A 27,208-nucleotide genomic window follows, 5' to 3' on the forward strand; every position below is an offset into this window, starting at 1 on the left:
GAGAATTATTACACGTATTACTTTCTGTACATACTCAACTTGTATTTTCAACACTTCTTTTTGTAGATGTCAATAATGATGGTTTCCTGGATGAGCAAGAATTAGAAGCCCTATTTACTAAAGAGGTAAAAAAAAAGTTCAGAAACTTAACTTGTTTCAGTAAATGGTTACAGGGATGTCTGTATTTTTTCCAAGTATATCTGGGGGGGCTTTGGACTACAAATTAAGAGTATTCACGATAAGTTATGTGCATCCTTAATGTTTCTACAAAAGTGTAAAAACATATCAGCAGGGAAAATAAAGTAGTGGAAGCATAGGACTCAAGCCACCAGAGAGCTAGTGCTCATGTACTTCTCTGCCACAGGCTTGTTTGAGATTTTATAATTAATCTGCAGGATAGCTATACGTGTATAAATTGCAGTGCAGAGAGCTGCATTCCTGCTCTGGCTTGATGCAGCCTGGTAGAGGTTCTGAAGCTGGGTAGCTGCACTCAGTCAGTGCTAATCAACAGGTCATAAGACTTGTTAAGATAAAAAGGGTCACACTCGTGTGAATTGGCTCAAAGCAAGCACACTGTGGACGTGGCTACAGAAATTTCACTTATTTTTTATCTAGCTAGTTTGGAGCACATGTACATCTGATAAAACAGACAGGCTCTTAGTTTCTTCAAGCCTTGGTTTGTTGTCTGTGAAAACGCAAATATTAGTACCTCTTTGCCTCCCAGAGGGGTAATGATAGCAATGTACTGAAATTCTACAGTGATGAGAATTGCAGAATCAGTGAGTAAACAAAAGGCCTTGGTCTTCATTTTTCCAGTAGGTTCTGGTTTGGTATAGCAGCAAAAAACCCTAAACTTGCCATTCAAAGGTCAGTACTATGGCTGTCAATATCTTTTTTCTAGATTTCATGAGTCAGGGAGGAAATGTGCTATACAGTGTATATAGAAGCTTAATAATTCAAACTACTGTAAATTTTTTAAGAAATTAAATGTGCAAATACAAATTTCTAACAATACTTTGCCATAATCCCCTATAATACAACGAAGACATATGGCAGTCTTTTTTGACAGATATGTCCCACCATATTGCAGTATTGTAGTTTAAAAACAAATAGTCTGGGGCCTTAAAATTACCTGTAGCTAAGCAAACGAAGCCAAATGACTAAGAAAGCTAAGTAGAAGCAAATAAGCATGAACTCACCAGAAAGACATTGTGCAAGAAGAGAAGCGGACCATTAAATTAAGCACTCGATTTGTCTTGTGATGTCCTGAATGCTTACAGGGTCAGCTGCATGCTCTGGTAAAAAAGCTACTCTCTCCTGTTCCAGAAACCACATAGAAACTGTTTTGAATCAAATGTAGGATCAGCCTGTGCATGCCAAGGTCAATTTTGCTGTAATGTCCACAGCACTGAATTACAACAGACCACATGAATTAACTGAAGACTGCATTCTTAGCAATGAAAGGCTCACTTGATGCTTCAATACTATGCTAAAAGAGGAGAATTGCACACACACTCTCACTCCGTTGAAAAACTGGTGAACTCATGTTTTTAGCAACATCTCATTCTACTGTTCCAGATATGCTCTGCCATTTGAATGAGCAGCCCTTTCTCCAAACTAATATTTTCTAATTTTGAATTTCAGCTAGAAAAAGTTTATGATCCCAAAAATGAAGAGGATGACATGGTTGAAATGGAAGAAGAAAGGCTGAGAATGAGAGAACATGTAATGAATGAGGTGGGGATTGATGTTCAGTAGAGCTGCTGATTTCCTTCTATGTTCAAGAAAGACAGTCCTCCTAACATGAAGCGTTGTCCAAGTACAGCAGACAGGGATGGATGACCTGTCACACTGAATGCTGTTTGTGCTGGGATTCACATAAAGTTATAATTCTCAAGCCCAGTCCCCATATTCTGATGTAAATGCTTGCTGAGTAGTTTTTATTTAAGAAGTTCCAGAGAAGGAGTTGTGTTGTATCTTCTGTCTTTTGCAGATACTGAGATTCAATAGAAATTCCCTGTGAATTTCATGTCAAACAGGGAAGACTCTAAATGTGCTTTAGTACTTGACAAATGGGTAAGATTTAGGTGTGAGAAGAGGGAGTAGAGCAACGTCTTCTTTCTCACCTTTCTAGCTCACCTTTGTGCCTTCAGAATAGGGCTCAGAGCTCAAGGGATCACCTACAATAGTGAATACTTTTACCAGTTCTGATAGGTTTTCAGCTCAGGAGACAGAGGAAAGGGAAGAGGATGTTTTGAACCACTGTGTTTTTCACTCATATCTTTTGTGCATTCAACTACATTCCTTAAATTTGAGGAACAGAGCAAGCCTGGTCTTCTATTAGTCATGAAGGGAAGCATTTCCTCCTTTCCCCTTAAAGGATTCTGACACAATTCAGTTGGGGTTTTTTTGATGTTTCAAAACCTTCCCATCCAACCATGGAGATTACTCTGACTCACAGTTACAAAATTATTACCAGAAAGCTACAAAACATTTTTCTCAAAAAAGTCATGCATGCCACTATTAGTGTTGGGGCTGTGACCACAAATAATGTTTCCAATAAAGCCAATGAATTTTGAAGTAAAATGTGGGGATTTTCTTTTTATTTCCATTTTTGTTAAGCTATATAAGCTTGTGAGAGAAGTTTTCAGAAGGTGTTGCAGGCACTCCCTTGAAAATGGGACAGTCTAAAAATAAAATTATTCTATTTGAAGATACTTGCATAATGAAATTAAACATTAGCTCTGCCAAGACCATTCTTTAAATTGAGTTTAATGTTTTGCTTCAAATAGGTCGACATCAACAAGGACCGGCTAGTGACTTTGGAAGAGTTCCTGCGAGCTACAGAGAAAAAAGAATTTTTGGAGCCAGATAGCTGGGAGGTAATGAGAATGCGTTCTAGCACAACACACAGTACTGTTACCATCACTCTAACCAGGAAACTAAATGGCATGTCTCTGACCTTTGCTTTTTTTCCAGCTCTGTTTTGGTATGTGTGTGGTTAAGCACCTTAGCTAAATGTAAGGTACAAGACATAGCAGACAGTGTAATGCAGACGTGAGCTCCATGGCCCGCACACAAACAGAAAAGGCCTTGCGCCACCCTGTGGACTCGAGAAGGGCTTTCCCCACATGCTTTTCAAACCGAAAATGGACATTTTGTTTATGGATCACTTTAAAGGGAAGATCAGAGCTCAGCTGGAAGCAAGAGGAATTTTTCCTCTTTCCTCTAAATCTGTAGTAGAATTTTGCTGAAAAAATAGCTGAGAAACGACTATTTTGCTGTTTCTTACAGTGAGTATACTAACCCTTTACAGTGTCATGTCTGGGTATTTTGATGAAAATTCTGAGGCTTGTTTAGTGAACTGAACAATTCAGCTAATAATAACTTCAGTAGGAAGGTAAATAAAAATATATATGTATTCCTGGCTAAGTGTTCACATTTATATGTATTTTCTTGCAGACACTAGATCAACAGCAGCTCTTCACTGAGGATGAGCTGAAGGAATTTGAAAGTCATATTTCTCAGCAGGAAGATGAACTCAGAAAGAAGGCAGAAGATCTTCAGAAGCAGAAGGAAGAACTACAGAGGCAGCACGACCAGCTTCAGGCTCAGAAACAAGAGCTTCAGCAGGTGCACTTATGAGAACAGATTTTTTTTTTTTTCCCTTTTCTGTATCCTTATATCTGTAACAAATGGCTCGTGACAGTCCCCAGCTCTGGAGCATTCTTTACCTTGATTTCTCATATGAGTCCCAGCTGAATTCTAAACTAATGGTACCACAGCAAAACATAATTCAGGATTATAGCAAACAATGCAAGCATCTCAACTCAGTAGTATACCTATGAACAAAGATTTTACATAATGGCTGCAAAATTTTTTTAAAGTATATTCATTTATATCACATCAGAGAAAGTTGACAGATTGAAGTTTTTCAACTGTCGTATTTTATTTTTCACCAGGTCGTAAAACAGATGGAACAAAAGAAACTACAGCAAGGAAATCCTCCTGCAGGACCAGCTGGAGAACTGAAATTCCAACCCCGTATGTGTCTTTCTGTGTAGATATGCAAACTTTAAAATAAGATCTCCAGTGTAAAAGTAATTAAAACTGTATTTTCTGTTGAAAAGGTTTATATAATCTGGTTTTAATGATCCCTGTAGAGAGGTTCACTAAACTGTCTTTAAGAGGGAAGTATGGAACTCTTCTAAAGTATTCCTGAAGTCTCAGTGCTTTTAAGTCCATAGTAAAAAGAGGCTCTACTTAAGGCACCAAATGGGCAGAGAAGGATGACTGTGTTGTAACTAACAGTCCAAAAATACTGAGATCTAGGATATCTAGGATTTCTGAGCATCCAGAGAAGAACAGGGACGTAGAAATGACCAAGTCTGATGTTCTATGACTGAATTGCCAGTCTCAGACTGCAGAACAAATCAACATGTCTATCCTCAGTGGCCAATTTACCAGCAGTTGGGCACAACATGACATAACAAGTTAGTTTTAGATAGTATGAATGACCAATTGCATCAATACCCTCAGAAGATAGTGTCATAATAAATCATTGCATTTGCTCATTGGTGGCAACAAAATGGTCAGGTATATATCAGCACTTCTTACCCATAACACATTGTCCATGTTTCTTTTGTGCTTTAAAGGGGCTCCACTCTCCCATACATCCTAATTTAGCTTTTTCTCCCCTTCTAGAAATGTTGAAACTAATATGGCTTCCATGTTCATGTGCTAACGTTATCAGTAGAGCTCAAGAACTTCTTGACAGTTGTCTCAGACATAAGGCTTCAGACTATATCCAGGCAGCCTTTTGAATACTGGAAGCTCTTAACTGCTCCTGCAAGGCCAACAGTGGGATTTCAAACTTTAAATGCTATATTCAGTTATTACAGCTAACTTTGTTGAGTACCCTGAAATTCTATCCCTAAGCCACTTTGTTTTGTGAAGAGATATAATGAAATTTCAGTACCAGTTTAATCTGGTCTTTCATTTGCTTCAAAACTGCCTGTGGGTGATTTCAATTTACGATTCTTAGTTCTGAGAGGCTCACTTCCCCTCACCTTCAGCAAAAGCATCATGTGTAACAGCACATGCCCTGGGAGTTGGACTAATGATACATCTTTTCATACTAGCAATATTGTAGCAGATACTGTTCTTAACACATGTATTATTTTATGTAAAAACTCTCTGAAAAAATAATTTAATCAGGTGTCATAAGAATTCGTGACATTAGCCAGAACTAGTCACTACTCATTCACTGAGTTAAGGACATCCAGGTAGACAATGTTTCTAATCTGTTGGCTATTGGAGCTACTAAGGGTAATTTAAAGGGGGGGGGAAATCATAAAAATGCAGCTGCAAGTTCTGAAATCTTCACCAAACTATGAAAATTAGTATTATTCAAAGGTAGGCAAAGGGAGAATGTTGACACAGTGAGGAGTAAAATATATGAGCAAGTTGTTTGTTTGGGGTTTTTTTCAAGTTTCCCATATTGGGATTAAAGGTTTCATAAACATATAATATATTTCAGAAAGAGCAATCTCCAAAGAACCAATGTGTTATGTAAGTAAAATTATTTCACAGAAAACAGAAACAATAGTAATTTATGAGGAAACACTGAACGTTATAATGATGCAGTCTGTTGGGTAATCTCAATCTGATTTCGTTGGTAGTTACATTCAAAATTCTTGATTTTGCTTACAAACCAAAAAACAGAAGGTTGTGTTGGATTGTAGCTACACTAGAAACTTTCCTTTAGAGACTTCTCCCAAATTTTGGACCAATTTAATTGAGAAGTTACAAATTATTTTATTCTTGTTTTACAGCTGGGGAACACAAAGTTGGAGATGCTCCAAAACATCCTGCGGGAGGTGATCAGCCTTTACCACCAGGACATGTCCAGGAACCAGCTGCTAGAACTGATCAAGTTCACCCTTAACCACTTGTGCCTCAACTTTATAGCATCTTTATTATTCGGGGGCGGGGCAGGAAATCAGAGTGAAACATGAACTCCCCACTTTATTCCCCAGATTGTAAAATCATTGGGAATGTTAGAGATAAAGTATCAATCAGATTTGAATCATAAATTAAACTAATTTTCTCTCCAATGCATCAGTGAGAAACACCACAAGAGGATCATATAGAGGCTATAATGGAGGAGGGAATTAAGGAAACTATTAATAGTAGAAATTTTTATGGCCAAGGGACTGAGCTGTTGAACTCTTCTCTTACGAAAAGGGAGGAGATGTCTGCCATTCTGTGTTTAGGCATGAATCAGAATCATCTCAGAGAGGAAACAGGGAACTGGCCTGAATGTCAAGTTAGGTCTAGTTTTATGTAGAAGCTCTTTCCAGAAATGCTGAGAAGCAAAATATGGGGAAATGAAGACCATAAATAAAGGCCTACCATTTCCAGCACTACCAAACCCTTTCTTCTTTGAGACCAAATAAAAGTCAAACTTATAAACCTTAATCACAGAAAATTTGCACTTTCTAAAAATCTAAACACAGCAAAGAATTATGTGGAACAGTGAATAGTTTTCATGTTTACAGAAGCCTAAGAATTTCACTGCAAGCCTTCAAAAGGAATATTGTACTTCTGGTGTATTGATCTGAACCGTCCTCCTTGTTGAGATTAATTCTGTGTAGCAGTTGAATACTCAACTGGCTTTTGGGACAGTACTTTTGTCCCTGTTTCTTTCATCAGGTGCCAGCTGATCTCAAAATTTTGCATGTTATTAAGCTTTTTATGTTGATGGAAATATTGTGCAAAACAGAACAAGACTCACTGTCTTTTTCTGTACAGATTATCCTACCTCCTATGATAATACCAGATTTTTCAAAATGCACCATGTGCTTCAGAAAGCTCTTCTCAGACATGAATCTTTGACTTGTTAAGAGTCTTACTATTAACTCTTATTAGTCTTTCAGCAGTTGATGTAAGTTCATGAAGTGTCCTAAAACAGGGGTGCTACTTGATTGTATTATTTTGGTATTGAACCAGGATAGGTCCCTAATATTGTAAGCCAATATTTTACAAGAATAAGTTGATTTTCCTGTGGGTTTTACTATAATGTTGAAAAGTTGTGTGATTGTCCTTGCTTGTCATTCATTTCAGACCGAAAGTATTCTAAAGTGTAAATCCTGTTTGGGTTTTTTTTGTTTGTTTTTTTTTTGTTGTTTGCTTGGGTTTTTGTAGTTGTTTTTAAAAAAAAAAAACATGGATTGTTCTGATTGTATAATGCTGGCTTTGAACTGATACACACACACACCTTGGCAAGCATCCTTTGCATTTCCTTCCTGTTCTGTGGCTAACTGTCATTAAAGGAGATCGTTTGGGTTTTGAGCAAAGAAACCGTCTGTTACAGAAAGATATTCCTTTCAGAATGAGACTTGAATATTTTAGGCAAACTCAAAAAAGACGGGAGGCAGTTATTAATATTTTGTATTGACATTTGGGAAATTTCTCACCCTGAAGAACTTTGATTGACAGAAGCTAGGTATATTCCTTCCATGTTTAAGGCTTCTTTCGTCAGGCCTGAGAGTATTCTTATTCTCCACACAATATAATAGAACTCACTGCTGGAACAGATTAGGTTTCCTTATCTGTTTCATCTTGTTAGTTGTCACGTCACATTTCCTTCATTTATACCGCTCAAACAATTGGACTTCTTTTACCATTTTTTTGTTGTTCTCTATCCAAGTGGTTAAAATTTTAATTTAGTTTCCAAAATCAGTGTTCTCCACTGTGTGTCATTTCCCTGCAGCTCTAACATCAGATTGATTATGTCTTTGTCAGACTAAAATACATTTCAACAACTTCATCTGTTTGCTAAGAGGTCCAGACATAGTTACAGCTACATCCAGACTAACAGAGTTCTTGGTGCACAGCCCTGGCTTTAGGGTTGTAGCCTGATAATGGGTAACAGAGCGAGGAAAGAAACAAAGGGAATTATTCAAATGCTGTGGAAAAGGTGAGGGGAAATTTTTTTTGTTCTCCCCATCCCACATGAAAGTTCACAGAGGACAGATAATACAGCCACAGATGTCTGTAGAGACTCAAGGACTGAAACATTTGGTGTGGAGGCACTTCTACCATACAAATCACTCCTTCAGGCTACATCTGACAATGTGCTCCTAACAGATGTACTCTTAACAAATGTCATTATGTGTAATGATATGCTTTGTGATGTAATGCTCAAGCTTCAGTTTCAGTACAACCTCTTACATTTTGCTTGTAAGATCCTGACTCTCCCTGCTGTTGGAGATGGGCATTATATCCCCCTTATCACATTTACTTTGAATCATCTAGAGTTTTGTAAAGAACTGTTGTAACTTGGGTGCTAAACTCAGCTTCTACTCGCCAGTGTGCTGAGCGTCAGTGGTGACTGAGGAAGCTGCTTGTGAGAAGCCAGAGTTTTCACTTGTTTCATCATGAGTTAGCATTAGCAAAAGTTCCTCATTTTGCATTTCAACTAGCCATTGAGGTGCGTTCAGTGTAAAACGGTGCTCATCTTCCCTTCAGTTGCTGATACCTGAATGTTGTTCTTGTCACTGTTAATTTAATTAGTAGGCTTGCAGCTTAGCAATATACTACAGACTTCCTGTTCATTTTTTAGAAGGGAAAACGGGCAGTTTTTTAAATTGGTGGTCAGGTTTATCTCAAACAATAATCAGGGTTTAGACAAACTGACAATTATTTGCCCTAAATTATGTGGAGGTCAGAACCTCAGGCCTCAATAGTGCTTAAGTTATCAGACTTCTGCTGAACACATCTTAAGTTTATTGCCTAAATGTTTTTGAGATGGGAGCCCAAATTAGAACTCCGTACTGATCCACTCAATTAAAAAAATCTTATATGCATGAGTATTTGTATCACATGTCCACAAAGATAGCAAGGACTGAGTGGATGTTCTTTCAAAGGATGGTCTGTCAGATGTGGTCTGTCGACAGTGTTCATTCACCCAGTACTGTCCACCTCATCCTCTGTAGAGGAAGGGTATCATTCTTCAGGCTCAGGCTAAAAGAGGTCTCCACCTGAGTGTAATAAAGTCACTAAACTATTTTTGTGGATCAATTCTGAAGTGTGGTTTAAGTAAGAGTTATCTCACTGTGAGGAACATCTGCCTTAGAGGTTATGCAATGTGCTCAAGTTATGCTTACACATGAAATGTTTAGCAGATTTGTTGCTTTTTAATGTGTTTGTTGTTTTCAATGCTGATGTCTTCTTTTAATTGGCTTCTCTCTTCCATAAAAGAGACTAAAAGTATTAGCCACTAAAAGCATGTTTCTGCCATGGTACTGATTTCTCAGGAGCTTTTTAAAGTTGGAAAAAAAAAAAAAAAGCTTATAGTTAAGTGAGGAAGTAGAAAGCTATAGTCGCAAATAAATAAGGGACTGGATTATCATGGGCACCAGTGCTTTCACCTGTACTCTGCTTTTCATTTAGGAGGTGATTACAAGAAAATCGAATGTAAGTTCATACAGACACCAGTTCCAAGACAAAGGTGCAGAGATTTGGTTTTGTACTTGGCTGGGATTTCGGTAGGAGGATGAAGGGGAAAAGTTTGGTCAATGTTGTACAAGTTCATATCCTCCAGTGCAATATATGTAGGAAAAACAAAAAAATCCCCGCTCTGTACTTTGTATAGATTAGTTTTTAACTGGATTAAACTGAAACTCAGCGCAATGACAGATGTCTAGTGTTTTATTTTAAGCAGGTGGGAAAGAGGCAGGTTTAGATCTTGTCTATATGCATAACTTTGTATTTCTGCTTAGAGGCCCTTCCTGTTTGCCCTCCACTCTTTGCTTTCTGGAAAGATGTGAAAAGGAATTTATAAAAATATATAAGTATCTTGTGTTCTTCCCTGGCACCAGCTGCCTTACTGCAATTAAGTACTTGAATGCTCAATTTTCTATATTCACAAAAATACAAAACTAACTACTGAAAATGCTACTGCAACAGCATTACAAACTCTTGATGACACCACCCTCTTCCCTAACTTGTTCAAATCCAAACCAGAAATCCCAGAGAAGGTGAAGTACCCACAAGTTTAGTAACAGATTTTTCTATAGTTTTCTTTCTCTTTGCTTCCAGATTTTGCCTTCAAAGCCAGGTGTCAGCTATTTCAGGATGTAAGAATGGCTGTAGCAATGCGCCTCTTGAGGATGCCCACAGGACATGATGCCATATCTGGCGCATTAGACTGTTTGTTTTTTTTTTTTTTCAGAGATAGCCAGTCTTCTAAACCTGGTATATTTTTCAGTGGCAAGTGCAGAGATAGAGCAGCACTACGAAGTTGACCTTCCCATTCTTTTCCATCAATTCAAGCAGCTGTTAGTCTGAATGACTGCACAGTGACTGCTGCTTAGCCTCTGTTGCAAACAATTTGTATTTACTCAGAGATGTATTTCCTTAACACATAATAGCTCACAGTTGGTATCTTCTAAGAAACTGCCCATAGAAGCCATTTCTGTGTTACAGAAGGTGATGGTGGATACAATACACAAAGTTTTCTCTCTAATATTTCACACCCTCTCCCACTATCTTATCATTGCTGTTAATACTACATTGAGAAGAGGACTTCAATTTTTGTGCTATCTATCACCAGTGACAGTGGAGAAAGTAGGATGGAGGTGCAGGCAGCCTCCACCACCACTGCTCATCATACCAATCTCCCCGGCTGCACGAATTCAGAGCCCACCTAGGAAGAGAGGATGAGTTACTCAGCCATGGAGTATAGTCCTATGAAAACTTGTATGTATGGAAATTTCCACAGTCACAGAAATACCCTGGATACTTCAGTAGCAATGAGTGAAATTCTTGACCCCACACCTGTTCTACAGGCTGTGCAGACCTTCCCAGTGCATTGAGCACCATGGAGAAGTGATGCAACATCTATGGCAACACACAAGCCTGTAATTAGCCCCTGTTTGGCTGATCACTAGCAATTCTCTCAGTGGAGTCTCACCCAGTTTCTTGTTTTCATCCTCCTATCTTCTGATGTACAGACAGGCAGGACACCAGCCTTTTCTTGTCAGTTGTAACACATGAAATACTGTGCCAGATCAGAGTAGTTATCCAATGACCTGATTCCAGAAATGGCCATTTTCAGACATTTCAGAGAAGAGTGTAAGGATTTGCATCCACATGTGATGGACACATGCAAACCAACTTGTTTAAAGTTGAAATTTCTCCCTATACCCAGCAAAGGAATAGTTGACTGATGGCTGGCACACTCAAGTCACTGTCCTTCAAGTTATTTTAAATCTGTGTAAGGTTAGTTATCAGCCTTGAGCCATTTTAACCCCAACAGAGACACAGAACCTGAAATATTTCAGTGCCTCACTCAGTGATGAATATTCTTTAAGGATATGGGCCAAAGGGAGGAGGGTTGGAGCAGGACAAGAGCCCTCTCTGGTATCAGTACACTTACATAAACACATATAAGAAGGCATGAGCAAGAGCAATCCCCCATCCCACAGGATCCATGTTTCCATGAAAGCATATGCAGGGATAAATTCAGAGTGATACGTGCTCAGTTTTCCTCAGCTCCCTTTGATGTTTCACATAAGCACGTACAGTTGCATACTGTTTCTTCGCTAGAGGGAGTCTAAGACAAGGATTACTGAGCATTTTTAAAAACTAATTAAGAAGCAGAGTGGTGGCATAATAGGATGTTGAAAACTGAATGTTCCCTCAAAAGTCAAACAACAGTTGCCATGTTTCAAAAGGGCTTTTTTTCTTTATTTCTTTCACAAGAATGCATTTCCCATATTATGCTGTTTCCTTCTGGAAGAGACCCTGAAAATGCAAATGAGCACTAAGCTAACGATGCTCTTTCTGAATGCAGACACCTCTGCACCATGCTTGATCTCTGAGTACAGTACAACTGGAAAACAACAATAAGAAAATCACTTGGTATTTAAAAACCCAAGATACCGATCAGGAAAAGATACTGTTTACATTTACAGCTGGAAATCACAGTCCTCCTAGAGCAGGGTCCTACACAGTGAAATAAAAAAGGCAATAGTGCACTATTCCTGCTAAAAATATAGGTGGAGGAAACTGGATTACACGGATGCCAACTCACTGTCACTCCTGATGCTGCTCAAGGAGCAGCTTCTTTGGAGGCAGTTGGTAAGTTGTTTTATATTAACTTTTTTCCCCAGAAGTTTAAAGGTAAAAAATACATATACCAGACCCAGCTTAGGGATGCTAGTTCAGTCAGTCTCTGAAGCGACCACGGAAGCACAATCATCGATGCATAGACAAGCATACTGATAAAAGTCATGATGTTAAGTATGAGAACTGGGATAAAGGAATAGGGTGTCATCATCAAGGCATGCCTTTAGTTTTTGATCAGTTTCTCTGTATCTCTAGTTTAATTGTCTGTGTTCAGTATCATGCTGCCCACTACACATAAAGCCACGGCTCCTTTTCAACTACAATAGTTTTATAATTCTCAGTCTAAATACCCTCTTTCTATGTATTTTATTTTTTACCAAGGAAAGAGGAAAATGAAGTGCTGAAAATGTTCACTTATTTGTGTTCACTGAGTATTATGAAATTATTAAGAACTTAATAAATCACATATGCTATTCAAAGTCTAAATAAGTATCTGTATTTTAACTTCCTACCATGTTTGCAATACTCAAGACAGAAAAATAACCAGCCAGTCATCTGTCCTAATGGGTAGATTTAGTTCAATCTACAGGTAATTACAGTATCATCAGAATAATCTTTATTAATTTATCTATTAATTATTTACAGCTCCCAAATTGCATTTTGGTTGTCTCAGTCTTTGGCTTAACAGCTGCTTGTCTTCTGGTTGGACGGATTGCTTTCCTGTACATTAAGCACTATAAACCACATAAGTGGTTTCAAGTGTCTAAATTTCTCTTTTGATCATATTACAATTTCTACACTGAAAACTATTTTTGCAAGTTATTTTATTCTAAGGCTGACAGGAGGGACGAGCAACTACAGCCAGCACTGGAATACTCCTTACTGCTCCCAAAAGCAGTGCTCGCATGTTTTTGTTCCCATTCGCTTAAAAGCAATGTTTTTGTTTGGTACTTTAGCATGGCTGCAGGCAGGCTGAGGATTGCTGAGCCATCTGTGCTGGTACGTGGCACCACAGACCTGTGCTGGCCAGACCCCACGACTGTCTGACTGCCCACATGGCACCAGCCTCACAGGGCCAGGGATCACCAGGCGGCATCATATCCATTCGTTCTCTGCCAGCTTATACGTGCTTTGTTGTATCTCATCTTTCAGTCTAGACGTGTCCTAAATGTTTCAGATATCCCTTGGGCTCCTCAGGACAAAGCCAGGGTTGCATCAAGTATGCACAGAGCATTTTTAAAAATTTATTTAAAAAAAAAAAAAACCAACAGTGGATCGCAATATAATAGATATGAAATAGGGGAAAAATAGTGCTGGGATTAGATGCATTCTGCCACAGAGGACTAACTGAAAAGATGTGGTTTGACTCAGAAAGTGGCTAATACACATCATCCTGCTCAAGCCTGATGCACATGTGTCATCAGTAGAACGTCAAAGTGGTAACTCCCAACTGCTTGATGATATGGTTTCTTCGTTATTAAAAAGAAACAGTGGCAAACTTACACATCTAAATAACCCTTTTGCAAACAAATTCACACAGAAGAAACTTTGGAGGCTGGCTGGCTGTAGCTGACTACAGTCACATATCTGGCAACAGTGGTGGACTAAACATTTAAATAATTGGAGCTCTTCCTTCAATCAAGATAATATAATTGCATGTTTTAAGCAGTAAAGCAACAAAATACTTTTATGCCCTATCACAGCATAATATCTAAACCTTTGTAAAGTGAGGAACCAACTCATGGTTATGGAGTTGAAAAAAATTTTAAAAAGCTAACTCAAGCTTATTTTAGGCAGCCATTGGCACTATGCGAATGCAGCTCACTTCTCACATAGCCGGTCTCCTCGGTGCCTGACTCCTCAATGCTGCCCAGAAGCTGGCTGCAGTCTGTCCAATGCTTGGGGCTAGCTTCTGGGGCAGCTCCCACCACTGGCTTCCCAGCACTCCCACAGCTGAGAGGGAGGGCATCATCTGCCCACAGCTGGCAAAGAAGGGGCAAAGCTCCCTGCAATGCAGAGGGCAGCCTCCTGCCGCATCTCCAGGGCAGCAGAGAAGATCCTTCTGGCACAGCATCGCCTGCCTGGACAGAGGCAAGGGAGAAGCAAGCCATGTGCTATCCCAAGCCCTTCCTGACAGCATGTGTACTGCTGACTGTGTGTACCTCATGCAGGAGAGAGACAACAATGAATGTCAAATGCTTTTTCTTGCTCTTTTTAAATTAATGTGCATCTAGAAATAAACGTATCCCTTTTTTTCCTTATAGTTCCTCAAAAGATATCAGCATTCAAAGGAAGCACAGAAATGAAGCATTTAGAAGAAGCTGTTTGAATTGCCAAGTTCTGGGCTTTCATCCCAAACCATTAATACTAAACTTTTTATCTGAAGCACCCACAAGACAGAAAGGTACAAATTTTCTTCTGGAGTAACGTGCAATGTAACACTGCAAGAGAAGAGTAAGCAATTCTGCTAAAGGACCAGTAGGATCTGAAAGCTTTTCAGTTTCAGGTGCACATAGATGAGAACGGCACTTTCATGGCTCTACACACTGTTCATGTTTCTCCAAATGTATGTGAGCACAACAGGGCAGAGCCTTCCATCGAAATCATTTATGACACTCTTAAGTGGCATCCTCTTTAGTGGGCAACACCACTGAGTCATAGGTAAGCAAACTGCTTTGCCATGCTGTGAGGGTATGGTTTAATTTCTGGAAGACAGTAACTGTCTGGATTTACTGTTGGTAGGGCTACAGTTGGTGTTAAAACAGATAATTTCTCAAAGCAAGTGTCCACTTTAGGACTCCCAAAGTTTCATCTCACTGTTCCAAGACGGGTGTTCTTTGACTCCAAACCTGTGACAATCATTTCTTCTAATCCAGACACCCTCACATGAATACAGTTATTCCTATGTGCTCACACAGAATTGCTGTTAGTAATAATATATATTTGCTACAAGTAGCTGTCTTAGCCACCACACTCAGTTCTCACCTTAAAAATGAACTGACAGAACTTCCCCCCTATAACTCACTAAGGATCAAATCAAACCTCTCAACTAATGCTGATCAGTATTTTTTTTTTTAATGTAAACTGTTTCAGAAAAATGAATGAAATTTGACTGCCAGCACACCGTTTTAGTCAGGCGTTCTCCAAATTGCATCCAGATTTTTTTAAGTCAGTAAGAAGACATCTGTTGAATTCAGCACACTTTGGAATAGCTTCTCTGACAGTCAATGTGAAACCAGATATGACTGAATATTGAGTAATGAGAATATACTACTAAAAGTTTTGTGGACTGGTTTAAATTTAGCAATACTTTTAAATACAAGATTGGGGATTTTTCTATGGATACATTAACTCCCTTTATGATAGGTTAGTACAAGAGTATTACTACTTGTAATTCTTTCTACTTTGTAGGAAAACCTAACAGGGCTGCTAATAAACCTTCTCTGACTGCAAATCAGAGCCACACAGAACCTTTAAAGTATTAGTTTTAAAACAGAACAAAACTATAAAGGCCATTCTGGTAATATAATTCCTGAGCATGATTCTTGCCTCACCAGGCAAACATTACTGGAAAGTGTGATAAGTGCAGCAGCTGCCCACCCCTATATTGCCTACAGGGTTGGGATCAGCAATATGTGTGTAAAAGGGGAAGAAATAGGCGGGATGTATATCGTCCACCACCACCAAAAAAGTTGTCCCCAAGTTAATACTTGTAGTTAAACAAAGGCTTTTTTTGATATGGAAGTCACCTTAAGGAGGCAGTAAGGGATCTCTGGCAGTCCAGACAGAGGCTCCCAGAGAAGGTTTTTGAGCACATGACAGTTTCACACTGGGCCTGCTCAAGGCCAAGTCCAAACAAGGGGAATAAGCAGGCAGGGAGTCTTTTATTTATATTAGTCTCTTCAGGCAGTTATTTACTGTTTCGGGACATCAGTGAAACGTGAAAATTGCAGTTTAAGAGTAGAACACAAAACCAGTCAGCCAACATGACACATTTATGGAGAGACTTTGGTGCAAGAGCTTTATCCTCTTCTCTCTGAAAAAATAAAATCAAAAGATTCTGGTCCATCTAGACAAGAAGCAGTTACGACTTTGAAGATAAAGTACAGTACTGCACATCCAAAGGCTAGCGTGGATGTGACACTTCAGTGCTGTGTATCTGGAAGGAACAGAAACAGGGTGAGTTTAGTTTCCTGATTTAAGGGACTATTCGCAGTTGAGGAAGAAGTAGAAAATAAAAACTATGAGGATGGATCTGGTTTCATCTCCTGTGTAACCTGCAAAACTGAAAAGCAGAGTGAAGAATCTACGGTCAGATGTGAGGTTTCTACTGAAGATGAAACTTTTGAGGAAACCTACATTTTAAAACTTGATTGAGCTCCCCTTAACAAAGGAAACAGCCTCTTTTCAGTGAAGACAGATCTGCACATAACAGTAGAAACACTTGTGATGCCATTGAAATATCTTGAATGGTAGTACTGTAATTTAAGAGTTCTGACTGTGGGTCACAGGGCTATGGCATGCTGTGGAACTTTTTTTTCCTTAAACAAATGCTGTTCAAGAATGTAACAGAAGTGACAAACTTTTCAGGCTATGTACATTAATGAACAACAAAAAAAAAAATCAAATAAAGGAATAATAACTTTGCCACAATTAAAAAAAAGGAAACATGAAAGAACAACCCTTCAAATGGAATGATCAAGTATCACTATCAAACACACCCATTTAGTAAAGTAGGTAGGTTCTAAGTGTAAAGATTTCAGCTATGCATGTCCAGACAAGACTTGATAGAAAAAAATCTGTGAGAAAATAATGGCTACTTCCTACAGAGACATTTCTAAAGACAAGACACTGCCTTTGGAAAAATATCTGTTTACTCCCTATAATTCTGGATAAATTCTCAGCAAGCATGAGCTTTCTCCATGGTTGGTGAAGCCTGCCATTAGCTCTTTCAAATCAAGCCACCCTCATGTATGCAGTGATCAGCACACCCAGAGTGCTAGTCATCTTCTAAAACGCCACTGGCAATGGCTGCATAGGGTAGCTTCTTTACACTCAGGGTCAAAATTTACCATCATTTTACATAAGGAAGCTGCTCTCTGGGTACTCTGCTTCAACAAAATCCACACATTTTGCAAGAAGAACACGCCAGTCTTCCTGCTCATCTCACTGCTCTTCTTTTCCACCCATCCCGTGAAAGAAGCATTATCTTGCTGACTTCTTTTCTCAAGTTTTAAAGCTAAAGTAGAGATAACAACACTGGAAAAAGGCATCTGGGGCAAAGGCAGGGTATAGAAAACACTGTCCCCATTATTTGTATGCACTCACCTGGAGACTGTGAGAACTTAGAATCATAGAATCATTCAGATCATCAAGTCCAACCATAAACCTAACACTGCCAAGTCCACCACTAAACCACATCCCTAATTGCCACATCTACAGATCTTTTAAATACCTCCAGGGATGGTGACTCAACCACTTCCCTGGGCAGCCTGTTCCAGTGCTTGGTAACCATTTCAGTGGAGAAATTTTTCCTAATATCCAATCTAAACCTCCCCTGGCACAACTTCAGGCTGTCTCCTCTTGTTTTATCACTTGTTACTTCAGAGAAGAGACCAACACCCAACATGCTACAACCTCCTTTCAGGTACTTAATGAACAGGGCAAGCTGATCTCAGACCACAACATAAACATTCAAGTGCCTCAGCATAAAGGATTACACAAAACACACAAGGACCACATTCTCTCATTCTAGAGAAAATGAAATAAACCAAGACTTTTACTCACAATGCACAGGAAGAAGTACCCGGGAGATGCTGAAGCAGAAGGAGAATTTTAACATAAAACATGGGGAACAGCATCATTGTTGCAGCAAAGGCACCATCAGGGACTATTTGGGCTAGCTGCCCATCCCATTAACCTAATAGTGCCCAACCCAAAGAGGGAACTCCTGGCACTAATGAATTCCCTGGCAAGCTCTCTTGGATTTAAAGGCCCAGGATTTCACATGAGGGCCTAATCTGAAGCTCATTGAAGTCAAGGGCTCCTGTTGCTGGTATTGATGCTCACTGTCAATCTTTGTGCCTCAGCTCTGCTCTAGAATAACATTATGATGACTATAACAACAACACTACTATTTATACACTGTGCCTACCCCCTCTTGGGCAGAGAAGACATAAGTGCAAACAATAAGCAGGTATTTGCCACTTAAAATAGCTAATGAACAAGGAACAACCAGGGAAGGAAAAGGGTGTCTCCCACCTCCTGCCACAGCATGTGGCAGCCCTACTCCCAGCTCAGGGCCTCACCACTCTCACAGCAGCAGGGGCAGAAGGATGGGATGGGATGCTTGATGCCTCCTGCAAGCGCAGACCCCAGCTCCTGTGAGGGGAGGAAAGAGGAGACCTGTTCCTCTGTGGGGCCACCATCACAAGGTCTCTGGCTTCCCTTCAGTTCAGATGGGCTTGATTATTTAAGGCTGCTCAGCTTTGCAGTAAGGGATCTGTTAGGAAACTTCTCATAGAGTTGCTATCTGCATTTAACCTCAGTAAGTCAGGCACAAAGGTTGACAGAGGCAAGTGGTGAAGGGGGGCTGCAGGTTTTGATTTTTGAAACTTACTTTTAAACTGAGTCATTCCCCTGCGATGATTCTTTAAAGTCACACTATGTATTAAAATAGGGGTGTAAGACAGAAAAACATGCAGCATACCATCCTCTGTAGGCACCCAGCAGTGCTAGGAGCAGGATGGAGGCAGAGGTATCTGCAGCATCTCAAGAATGTCTTCTGCTCTTTTAATAGTTCTCCTTAGGGGGGCGTGGAGGTTTGTATCACGTATCTTTCTCCTGTTGCTGAATCAAAAATAGTACACTGAGTCATTTGTTACAGGCAGTCAGACAGTCACCAGCCATGTTGAGCACGCGTCCCACCGCCTGCTCTGGTCCAGCTTACCCAAGGCCTCCTTCACACAAGGGTCTTCTCACCTCAAATGGCAGCTTTGCTTGAGCAAGGTCTGCGGCACTGATTAAACCCCTTTTTCTGCTGCAGCACATGCTTTCAGCAGGTTGGCAGATTATGGCCTTTGATCCAAAAATCCACTGAAATGGGTGGGAATTTTTCTACCGCCTTCCAGGAACCTTGCGTCAGGGCTGTTGGGTTTGAGATGTCCGCCTTGGAATGTGGCAGCTGGCCCTGGATGAATGCAGGGCCACATGGGAACATGCCCCGCAAAGAGCATTGACCCTGCCCATTTTTAGTGACAACACCAGTCTGGCTTTGAGCATGGGGAGAGAGAAAGGTGTAACCAGGGAGCCTAAAATGCAGTGATTTTGACCCTTCTTCTCTTCTCCCTCAACCCTTCAGGGTGACATGACCAATGTACAAAGAAAGAAAGGAAGAAGAAGGAAAACATGAAGAAACAAATTCAGTTTTCAAAGAGCTATTAAAAATTCATGAGATTGATATTATTAACTATTAATAAATAACTAACCACAAGAATCAGTCGCCACAAAGCCCTCCTAACAATGCTTCCAACAGGGCTCTCTTGTGACTTGTACCTTGCCCAACACACAGCAATATTTACCCACTGGATTGAGCAATGCTGATCATGCCCAGCCTGCAGTCTCGCCTTACAGGGCAGACTGAATTTTGACATTGACCCCATTGCTAATCTGTGCTAACACATAAACCTTGACCTTGTTAAAGACTTAGACCAGCCTCTTATATCTTCTTTTTAGGTCTCTGATCTCTCATCTCAGCATTGTTACATCTTTGCTGGTGCGAAGAGATTCAAAAGAAAATAGTTTATTACTTCTTGATGTTGTCTTCCCACTGTGTCACTTGTGGATTTTAAATGTATTTATTTTGTGCCCCCACCCCTCTTTTGCCTTAATATGCTGCCTCTGGAGTTCACTTCTGGTTTGTATCTATTTTATAGGGACATTGTTCTACTGAACTACAATGCTATAATACTATACTTATCATGTGCCTTGGGGGATAAAGAGACAAAGTCAGACCTTGTTATACTCTGATTTTGTATATGTATGTCACTCGATTTCATTAGGAATCGCAACATGAAACCGATACACCCAGTGGCTATGTTCTCACCAGCAGTCACTACAAGTATTTTAAAACTATGGCATATAGCGTAAGTGTTCTCCAGTCTCTGATTCTGATTAATAAGCTCTGTGATCCTTCTGTCCATCCTAACAGCTTAACAAACTCCAATTCGAATGTGCTAAACAGTGTGAACTATGGGTATAAACTGGCAATGGTCTCTGGGCTCTGAAGCACATGAAAGGCAATTCCCATGGGCACAGTTGGTTCCACTGCACCCTAAACTCAGCAATGGGTCACTACAAAACCTACAGCTTCCCACTTCTTGTGTCCACATCCTCCCCTCTCAGGGCAAGCCCTGAGCACGTAGCCTCCAGCTTCCCTGACGCTGGTTTTTGTGCAGAGGGCACGTGGAGAGGTAGTGGTGATGGGAGCCAGCGCGCTCCCCCAGCTGCTCGGCAGGATCCCAACAGCCATACCACCTACAAAAAGCAGACGTAGGCTGGGAGAGAAAGTTCAAAAGCCCACTCACTTTGGACTTCAACTATGGAAAATGCAGCGTTTGCTCATTGCTAAGAATAAGGACTTTTCTACGTCAAATGATAGCACTGACGCCTTCTTCAGAACCTTCCTACAGAGAATGGGGGCAGCCAGCAGAAGTACAACTTTAAGAACAATTTCAGATGTGTTCTCAAATACTTTGTAAATGACAAAATGAAAGGATCCTCACAAAGAAGTAATATCCCTAGTACAAAATAAATACACTTATTCTTCCTTGCTCTGCCCTTGAAATGCTTCTGAATATTTTAAACGTTGAAAGAACAGAAGGATTTAAAACGACAAAAATCCTGAAATACAAAATCACCAACACTTGGACTGAAATAAGTCACTATGGTGATTTTAATAGCACAAATCCTGCCTTCCTCATAATATTATGATGCCTATTTATTGCAAGACTTTGGAAAATTAGGCAGATTCTTGTAAAAGAAACGACATAAAAGGTGGTCCTGAAAGCAGCCCAGCAAATGCAAGCTGCTTCCTCCCATTTCTCCCCTCCCACTTCACAGTGAACAAAGAGAATTTTCTACCTCTCTGTAGCACAGATTTCCCTAAGGGAAAAGGAGGCTTGCAGCAGTTCCTGAAAATAGTGGCATGGTACTGCTGCTAAAACTGCTTCACATTTAGGTCAAATCTTGAAAAGAGCTTTAAAATGCTACCAGAGCTGAAGAGGTTTTATGCAAGAACCTTAAGGTGTATCTTACACATTTCAATAAGGCACTGAGGACACTGTGGAGAAGGCAACGATTTCAAGTCACTGGAAAGCTAACTCTAATATTTTGTCTATGACTCTTGAAAGGCTAGAGCAGTGGTATTGTGACAAGTGATAACGAACAGTGAACTTTTAAAGGAACAAAGGTGTCTAGGAAATGCAAATAGCTCTACTGTAAGCGCCCCTCTGATGGGTGATGGGAGATGGAACAGAGGCAGTAAAAGGGAAAGCTGGAAAATAATGTGACAATTAGACTCAGTCTTACAGAAGAAATTTAATCATCAAAGGCATTTAATCATTCCCTATTTTAAAAAATAGGATTTTTTATGATTACAAATGTAAAATATGCCTTTCCAAATTTTCTTTGCTGACTACTTGTTAATGCTAGTTTGACTGTCTTTTCATTGTGAAACACAGACCACGTTTTTAGAGCTGTTCACAGAATAGTATTGGTGTATTGGGCATTTGGAAACTGAACAGGCATTTATTCTCTTAACTGACAGTCTGATAATGCTGATACAGGTCTTCATAAAACTGAAATACATAAATATTGAAAATATAACTACTATTTAGCATTTTAAAACAACCTTTGATTTTATCCAAACATGATTTCATTTTAATATAGATGCCTGAAAATATTCCATCATCAACATGGAAGTTTTGTCACACTTTTGAATGAGTTTGTCGTATTATTACACTGACAAGGCATAAAAAATTTACCATATTATTGCCAACACAAACCATTTTAGGTGTCTGTTGTGAACTACGTAACACACAAGAACTTGATACTAGAAGCTCCTTGAATAATTAAGTTGAAAGTACCTTGGTGCCTCTGCACAGCTTGTGTAAGCAGGTGTTGGATCAGTTCTGTAATGCTTATTTAGGTTTTATTTGGACAACATTATCTTTTTCTACTTGAGTGGCAGTTTGCCCTGTTAACAGCACGCTGTAGTTAATACTGCTACTATCTCCTAATAATCCTGCATAGAAATAAAATTGCTGCTGTTACTTACATCCCCAGATAGAGGAGTTGCAGGAATGTGCTAAGGGGAATTGCTCCTACTGCCACTATGGAACTGCGGGGATGAACATGGCTCCTTCGTGTTTGCCGGCATATGCCAGATCTTGAATTCAGCTGAAAGGCAAGGCAGGCACTCACCGGCTGTGTAGGGAGGTCAGGATGTAAAGGGAACCGTTTCCTCAGCAGGAGTATGTTTTGTGACACAGCATCCCAGGAGTGACCACACAGTCTTACGCACTCCTCCTTTCCCTAAGCACAAAAACCTCAGCTTCTTCTACATGAGGGAAAGGAGAGAAAGGTTTTTCCTACCGCATGCAGATATAATTTCAGCATTCAGCACTGCCCTTTCATTTAAAATATCTAATTCTATTTATATTCCCTGATTATCTAACAGAATTCACTCTGACCTAAGGGACAGATTAATTTTTTTACTGGGTATCCTATTGCCATGTGGCTTTGTGTGTGTGTGTGATGTTGCTTCTCTTCATTTAGAAATTAGAATACAGAATTTTTCCTATTTATAATTAACTTCAGTTGTATACTATCTGCTATCTACTATCTAAAGGCATTGCTTACTATCAGAAATGTAGAGTTCAAAAAGGTGTTCCTGAATGTTTTATTTTGGAAGTGTAAAGGGTTTTAAAATAAACAAAAGTAAATATTCAAATACATTTCATATTGCATGTGATAGGAGTGGCTCCATACAACACAATATGGATGAAGCAAATCTGGCAGTTATATTTCTTTGAGACATAGAGTATAATACATAGACACTTCCAGATCTGGTCTTGTGTCATACATAACATTGCCTGACCCTTTTGTTATAATTTAAATCCAGCCTACTTTATTAATTATTAATATATTTTGCTATATTGATTGTTCAAGTTAGAAAAAAATATTTAAAAACTACTGACTTGAGGACACTGCAAGACCCTAAGTACTGCAATCTCTGAGGATAAATATACATTTATGTTTTGAGAAAATGTCATTACCTGCAGATGAATCAATGCAAAATGATCGTGCAATTAAATAGGACAGTCTGAATTGAAATTTAAAGTGGCAGACCACGATTTTCCTACTCCCAGTGCTGCTTGAAATCTCTCACACCTTTAAAAAAATAGAATTAGCTTTAGATTTATCCCACAATAAATAACACCAGAACATACCTTGTGCTACCAACCTGAATTTAAAAAAAAGTTAGAGGCCACCTCAGTGTTTTGAGTTTATGAGATCTTTCAGACACAAAGCCCTAACAGAGTTCCCCAATCAAAAGGCATCAGGAAGGCTCATCGCTTATGGTAAACTTGGGCTTTAGCCTGACAGACCTCTTCTTTATTGTGCCTTTCGGGGACAACGGCATGGTGTCCATAATGCTCCTGTCCTCCTCCAGCTGCCTAGCAGTGCACGAAGGGGTGGGCACTTTCACCGTGTTGCCAAACTTAGAGTAGTCCACAGAATATTGCCCATCTTCCTCTGCCACAATGGGCACAAACCTTTGGCCCCAGAGGATTTCATCCGCCAGGTAGGAGGTTCTGGCTTGAGTGGTGATGCCAGTGGTCTCCACCACCCCTTCCAAGATGACGATGATCTCCAGGTCCTCGTGGTGGTGAAGGTTCACCGGGGAGATGTCGTAGAGGGGGCTGTTCTTGTCTATCACGTGGTAGATGATGAGTGGGGAGACGAGGAAGATGCTGTTGCCCCCCACGGGGTTCTCCATCTGGATGTCGATCTGGTTGAGGGGCACCACCTCCCCCTCCAGGCTGGCGGTCTTCTTCACCACCTGCATGCGGATGGTGGCGCTGATGATCATGCTCTTCCGGAGGTCACCCACCCGCAGCATGAAGCAGAGCTTGCCCTCCCGCAGGGCGATGACCGCATGCTTGCTGAAGATGAGGGTCTCGGCCCGGCGGTGGGCCTGCGAGGTCTTCATGAAGATGCAGCCCAGCATGATGGCGTTGATCACCAGCCCCACGATGTTCTGCACGATCAGCACCAGGATGGCGGCAGGGCACTCCTCCGTCACCATGCGTCCCCCAAAGCCGATCGTCACCTGCACCTCGATGGAGAAGAGGAAGGCGGAGGTGAAGGAGTGGATGCTGGTCACGCAGGGCACAAAGCCAGCCGGGGCCCCCGCCGTCCCCTCCCCGGGGTCGCGCTGCAGCCGGGTGCTGTGGTCCAGGTCCCCGTGGGCGAAGGCGATGAGCCACCAGACCATGCCGAAGAGCAGCCAGCTGCAGAGGAAGGACATGGTGAAGATGAGCAGCGTGTGGGGCCACTTGAGGTCCACCAGCGTGGTGAAGACGTCCTGGAGGAAGCGCCCCTGCTCCCGGATGTTTTTATGGGCCACGTTGCAGGCACCGTTCTTGCCCACAAAACGCGCCCGCCGCTCCCGCGCGCGGTACCGGGCATGATCCGGCACATCCTCCGCCAGCCGGGTCAGCACGTACTCCTCGGGGATGATCCCCTTCCTCGACAGCATGGCTCCCCGCCGCCGCTCCGCCGCTCAGCGCCGCCCCATGCAGCCGCCGCTCCGCCGGGGGCGGGAGCGGGGGGGCGGGGGGGAACGGCGACGGCCGCGCCGCGGGGGCCGAGCGGCTGCACGACGCCGCCGCAGCCCCCGCCGCAGCCGGGCCCGGCAGCGCGGCGGGAAGGCCGCGGCGGCCACCAGGCGGCACCGCCGAGACCGGGAGCGGCCGAGCCCGGCCCCACACGCCGGCAACCGGCGTGTGGGGCCGGGCTCGGCCGCTCCCGGCCTCGATGTTGCGGTCCCCGAGCCGGTACCGGCCCCTCAGCCAGCCCCGAGCGGGGGAACGAGGGGCTGAGGCGTTCCCGCGCGCGCCTCCGCCCGTGGGCAACGGCCGCCACGGAAAGCGGTTAAAAACCGTTGGGCGCCGCTCCTCAGCGTCGCCCTGTGGGAAGGGAAGGGGGGAGCCGAGTCCCGGAGTGCTCCCCGGTGAGCGCTGGGTGCTTTTCTTTACCTTTTTACCTCAGTTTTTTGTTTTTTTTTTTTTCCCCTGAGGAAGGGGGAGGTGGCGTTTCGGGGCGCGGTGGTGTGAGCGGCCCCCTTTCCTCACGGCAGATTTATGTAAATATTTGTTCGAGGATGGATTTGCTGCCAGTACCTGGCTTCCATTAACAGCCGCTACTTCGCAGGGTGGTGTGGTTTCAGGCTGGGCAATTATTCCGTGAAATAAAAACCAAAATGGTGCTGGGGATGTTTTTAAAGGAAATCTTTAATACAAAAAAAAAAAAAAAATCCTGAAATTCACCTGCACATCTTCCTGTAAGTAGGAGGAAAGCATTCATCTAATGAATCGGGCAGGCAGTGGTAGGAAATGTGCTTGAAGAGGCCAGGTCCAAGACCATAATGGTTAAACAGAGACCTGGAATTAAAGGGGCTCATTTGCGCTTATAAAATTTGCTATTTAGCCTTGACTAAGGAAGGATTTTTCTGAAAGAACTTGCTTATGAAATGACATGATCTGTAACAGCAGCTGACTGCACAGGAGAACATCTACTGTCCAAACAGCAGTAAAAGTTGCAGAAGAATGATCTGGCTACAAATGGTTAACCCACAGTGACATGAACTTCCAGGCAGACATCAAAATCGCCAGAAGAGGCAACAAAAGGAGGCAGGAAGCTAGAACCTGTGTGTGGCGGTATGATGTCTGTGTGCGGATCAATACATACATGTGCATGCGTGTAAGGGTGTACCTTCGTGGCAAGAAAAAGTGTTTGAAAACACTCTGATGTGACTGCTCCGTTGTTTAAATAGCAACGTTCTCATTCATGTGTTCACTTTGATTTAAATACTGTGTTTCGATTTCAGTTTAGACACCAAAGTTGTAGAGTTGCTAAAGCATCCTAGGATATCTGGATAAGAGGTTTTTCTTTAGTGCCATGGGATTTATGATTATATGTTTCAAGTTGTATGTGTCCATGGACTTTCCCTCCAGTTTTGGCTCCGAGTGCCACGGTACAGCAGTCATTGGCAGGCATTGCCTGGGCAAGGCAGTTGCCTGGTTGATGGTTGGGAGCCAGCCAGCTGGGCTTGAAATTAACTTTCACCACCTACAACTACTTACTGTGGCCCACCTAAGGATTTCAGAATAGTAGTTTTAAGTATGAGCTCTCTGAGCAGTCATTATAGGTCTTGTAATTAAATGATTACTGTTACTTTAGACTATTTCTACTTTCTATGTATGAATAGTTGCATGTCCTTGGACATATCCATTCCTTTTGGAGGAATTCCATCCCAAATACTCCACACTTTCTCCTGTTCTGGGTTGTCTTTCTTGCCGCTTTGATATATAAAACTAAAATGACCACAGGGTGCCCTGGCACCTGCCTGCCAGGCCGCTGTTTAACCAACATACTTCCCCTTTCTCTGTATCGCTTTGTCTGCTAGACATTTTTTATGTGCATGCTGCAAATACGTCACCTGTACCTACGCTTTAAGTACATGGTTTATATATACAATTTAACTTCTAAGAAATACTTATTTTTTATACTTTTCCTTCTAAACATTTAAAAAAAAACCCAAACGGATGAAGCAATTTGAAGATTTACTTGTCACAGGCATGGTTCTCATGGGAGCTCGTAGTTGATGAGTGCTCACAGTTACTTGCAGCATTTTGAAGTGAGCATGAAGAGGCTCTGCACCACCATGCAGTTCACTGGTAACACTCTTTTGCAGATAATGGACATGGGTATCTCATACACTGGTATC

At 41.4% G+C, this 27,208-nt stretch overlaps 2 protein-coding genes across 3 annotated transcripts in view; one reads left to right on the forward strand and one right to left on the reverse strand.

Annotated features, from left to right (window-relative positions):
* The window catches only part of NUCB2 (nucleobindin 2), a 30,981-nt gene extending 21,285 nt beyond the window's left edge, over positions 1-9,696 (forward strand). For both annotated transcript variants that reach the window (XM_074841819.1, XM_074841820.1), the window contains exons 8-13: positions 67-125; positions 1,645-1,737; positions 2,793-2,882; positions 3,463-3,633; positions 3,963-4,044; positions 5,835-9,696. In XM_074841819.1, the coding sequence (XP_074697920.1) occupies positions 67-125; positions 1,645-1,737; positions 2,793-2,882; positions 3,463-3,633; positions 3,963-4,044; positions 5,835-5,947 (608 nt within the window). In that variant the 3' untranslated portion in view covers positions 5,948-9,696. The remainder of the gene's footprint in view (positions 1-66; positions 126-1,644; positions 1,738-2,792; positions 2,883-3,462; positions 3,634-3,962; positions 4,045-5,834) is intronic.
* Positions 9,697-21,713: 12,017 nt separating this feature from the next.
* KCNJ11 (potassium inwardly rectifying channel subfamily J member 11) lies at positions 21,714-24,958 on the reverse strand. The gene has a single exon (XM_074841821.1). It carries the CDS (start codon positions 24,956-24,958, stop codon positions 23,756-23,758), a length of 1,203 nt encoding a protein of 400 aa, XP_074697922.1. The 3' UTR covers positions 21,714-23,755.
* Positions 24,959-27,208: the final 2,250 nt, after the last annotated feature.

This window comes from Strix aluco, chromosome 16 (assembly GCF_031877795.1).
Source record: "Strix aluco isolate bStrAlu1 chromosome 16, bStrAlu1.hap1, whole genome shotgun sequence".
Lineage (NCBI taxonomy): Eukaryota > Metazoa > Chordata > Aves > Strigiformes > Strigidae > Strix > Strix aluco.

Coding starts and splice junctions, on each gene's coding strand:
- KCNJ11 (XM_074841821.1), bottom strand. CDS start 24,958: ATGCTGTCGAGGAAGGGGATCATCCCCGAGGAGTACGTGCTGACCCGG.